Source organism: Zeus faber (genome assembly GCF_960531495.2).
Source record: "Zeus faber genome assembly, chromosome: 4".
In the NCBI taxonomy this organism is placed as follows: Eukaryota; Metazoa; Chordata; class Actinopteri; order Zeiformes; family Zeidae; genus Zeus; species Zeus faber.
The window spans coordinates 12,486,454-12,489,728 of record NC_137191.1 but is presented as its reverse complement, the minus strand read 5'-3'; the positions used below and the strand labels follow the sequence as shown (position 1 = coordinate 12,489,728).

The following is a 3,275-nucleotide window of genomic DNA, read 5'->3' as shown; positions in this document are numbered from 1 at the left end:
ATTTGACTGCCATGGCAGTTATTTGCCATCTCCCCCCCCCCCCCCCCCCATGCATCTCCTCCACTTCCCAATCACTGTCTAAACGGGATAAAGTAAACACTTTAGAACAATAAATAATATTTCACGCTGATCTTTACACACCACAATTCCATGTAATTGCAGACGGTTAATCCTCGCTAGCCATGGACGCCAAATGTTCACCGCAATATTTACTTCAAACAGAGCTCTATAAAGCAAGGAGCACGCACAGCCCAACGTATAAAACAGGGTCTCAACTCACCCGAACATGGAAGGCACATTGAGGGCTGAGTGGAGATTAGGAGTGCCGGGGGTTCCAACCCGGTGCCCATGATGACCTTGTCCCGACAGAGCAGCGGCCGCCGACTCCGCGGATGCCGGGCTGCCCGAGAAATCTGCCGTGACGCGCACACAAAATCAGGCTGCGGGCTCTCGCGGGTGACATCGGGAGAAACAAGGACCCCGGATCCGCGCACTCACTCAGCGCCGTGCTCTCCCTCCTGTCGTCCATGTGCACCCCTTCAAAAAGCAGCGAGTCGTCCAGAAACTGCTGCTTGAGCAGGGCGGCCTTCTCTCGCTCGAAATCACGCCGCTGTGGAGAAAAAAAACCCAAAACGAAAAGTTATCGAGAATCGTTTCAAATTTTAAACCAAGTTCTCCACCCTCACCCCCGCCCCCCTCAATTTCCATCTCAGTCTTGCCTCGTGGCTGAGTCGGATGGCGGCGTCGGTGAAGGACTGCCGCTCCCTGTCAAAATGCCGCCTCTGATGACGCAGCTCCGTCCACTGAGACTGAAGACGCTCCCATTCCTCCAAGAAATAGGAGTTGGCCAGTTCGGGAGGCAGAGGGGAGAAGAGGCCGTCCTGTGATCAAATAAATAAATAAAAATAATCCAGGCCAAGAGAGTGGCTGAAGGTGGATGGATTCGAGGTTGTACGACCGTGTTCAGCTGAAACACACCTGCAGCAACTGCTGCTGTAGTTCCACCAACTGTTGACTCTCCTTGAGTTCGGTTTCTAGACGCGTCAGCAACTTGTCCTGGTCAGTGTCCGCAGCGGAGCGGCCTGTGCACCGTTGGGAAAACCAGGGCTCAGTGTTTTTTTTCCAAAAGGCGGGTCAGGTCCCAGTGACACGGCGGGAGTAGCGTTTCATTTAAAGGGGGGGAACAAAACCCAGGTTGAGAGATGTAGCACCATTTTCAGAAAGGAAAAAAAAAAAAATGACCACATAGAAATGTCTGGAATATTACCTGCAGTGAGAAAGTCTCCTAGTCTCTTCCACACGTCGTTCCAACTCTGTACCACACCGCCGGTGACATGGTCGCCCAACTCCAATTCGGCTTGGATCAGCCCGCCCGCGTCGTGCTGGACGCTCCCACGCTGACCCAGGACGCCCTTAAGAGTCTTAAAAAAAAAAAAAGCTGCAATTAATATGGAAAAAAAACCCAGAAAAAAAATACAAAGAAAAATAACTGCTGCACGCTGATCCTCCTCTTTTACTTAACCTCCCCGATTGTTTTGTCTTTTGGCAACTCGCTCTTTGCTAGCCAAGACGACCTCTACGCCACCTGCTCCATATCGACGCGGAGGGCGTGAAGCAGCGTGGTGAGGCCGTGACGGAGCTTCATGGCCTCTCCGAGCTCCAGCTCCCGGCGCTCCAGCATCAGCCTGAGAGCCGCCTCTTCCTGGCTGCGACGCAGGACGCCGTCGGGTCAGTTTGGGTGAGCCCGTGACGCGGCAAGAAAATCGGCGGGAAACACCCCCAAACCCCACCTTGCACTCATCCCGGTCGGTTTGACCGCCTGGTCCCTCTTTCCCCTGCCCCTCGGCACGACGTTCAGCGCTTCCACGGCTAGATGGGCGCAGGGCGGGAAAAAACAAGCGGCGTCAGTGCCGGCGGACGTTTACGAATGCGTTCGGCGACGAGAGAGTCTGCGAAGAGCCGGACGCACAGGCCCCCTTCTCCCGGTGCCCGTCGGCGAGCTGGAAGAGCCGCTCCTTCAGCCTGGCGCCGTGCTGCTCCCGCCGCCTCAGCTCGGCCTCTTGCTGGGCGCACCTCATCTGCAGGCGGGCGCACTGCCGAAAAGCAAAGGGAGCGGAGGGAGACGGGAGGTAAGGAGGGGAGGCTTGAGGAGCTCTCTCGGGGGCGGGCGAATGTTTACGAATGTTGGCGAATGTTTACACTTTACTTTCTCCTTCTCGCGTCGCAGCATGTCCTTCAGCCTGGCCGCAGGCTGCTCCCTCTCCACGGACTTCTCCTGCGGGGTGACGAGTTGGAAGTTCCATTACGTTAAATACCGTTTGGACGCAGGGAAAACACAGGCATGTTCATCTACTCTCCACGAGCTACTGGAGTGCACAGTTCCTGTGCATCGATTGAACACGGACCCATTGCGCCACTGGCAGTTATAAGAAAGGAGGCATTGAAAACAAACGCACGGCTCGTGCCTGTATATGAAAGCCACCAAGACAAAATCACCCTGAGGGAAGACGACTTATCTGCGGGCGGTTCCCGGTCGCTCCAGCAGGTGGCGCCGCGGGAGAGGTCACTGGATTCGAGCCCGTGGGAGGGACGCGGCAGGTCTACAGGGAGACGCACCACGCGGCGTGCGGGGGATATGTGACACGACACCGCGAGTTGACCCGTGTGTACGTAAGATTACAACAAACAAACAAACAAACAAACAAACAAACAAACAAAAAAAAAACACGGGCGGGGGGTAAAAAATGTGCGTGATTTACCGGAGCTCTCCCGACTCGTCGTTTTCGGTGCAACTCTCCTCTGCCTGGACGCCATGGGGCCGCGACCTGGTATTTAACCCTGAACCGACAGTCTGCGGCCTTAAAAAAATAAAATAATAATAATAATAATAATAAAAATAATAATAATAAAAATAATAATAATAATAATAATAATAATAAAAATAATAATAATAAAAATAATAATAATAATAATAATAAAAATCACCACTCTCGAAAGCTATTCCGAAAGAGACTTCACGTGTAGAACGCCGACGAAACGAGCGCACGCGGTGTCGGAGCGCCGCGAGCCCCACAGCGTGTGCTCGGCCCCCTGCTCCAGGTGAGGCCCCTTAACGTAATCACGGGCGTCATGGCCGCGCCGTTCAAGTGCACCCCTCGCCCGGGGAACACCCCGGGACGTGCGGGACACCCCGGGACGTGCGGGACAGCGCGGGGCGTGCGGGACAGCGCGGGGAGGGGGGGGGGGGGAGGGGGGGGGGGGGGGGGGGGGGGAGG

The 3,275-nt window shown here is 55.0% G+C and overlaps 1 protein-coding gene across 1 annotated transcript; it reads right to left on the bottom strand.

Moving 5' to 3' along the window:
* Positions 1–276: 276 nt before the first annotated feature.
* LOC307229403 (afadin- and alpha-actinin-binding protein B) lies at positions 277–2,814 on the bottom strand (the record flags this gene model as incomplete). The annotated part of the gene is made up of 11 exons (XM_079999403.1): positions 277–413; positions 499–610; positions 720–881; positions 979–1,082; positions 1,268–1,421; positions 1,586–1,706; positions 1,791–1,869; positions 1,970–2,093; positions 2,207–2,275; positions 2,497–2,600; positions 2,760–2,814. 11 exons carry the CDS (start codon positions 2,812–2,814, stop codon positions 277–279), a joined length of 1,221 nt encoding a protein of 406 aa, XP_079855529.1.
* Between the last annotated feature and the right edge of the window lie 461 nt (positions 2,815–3,275).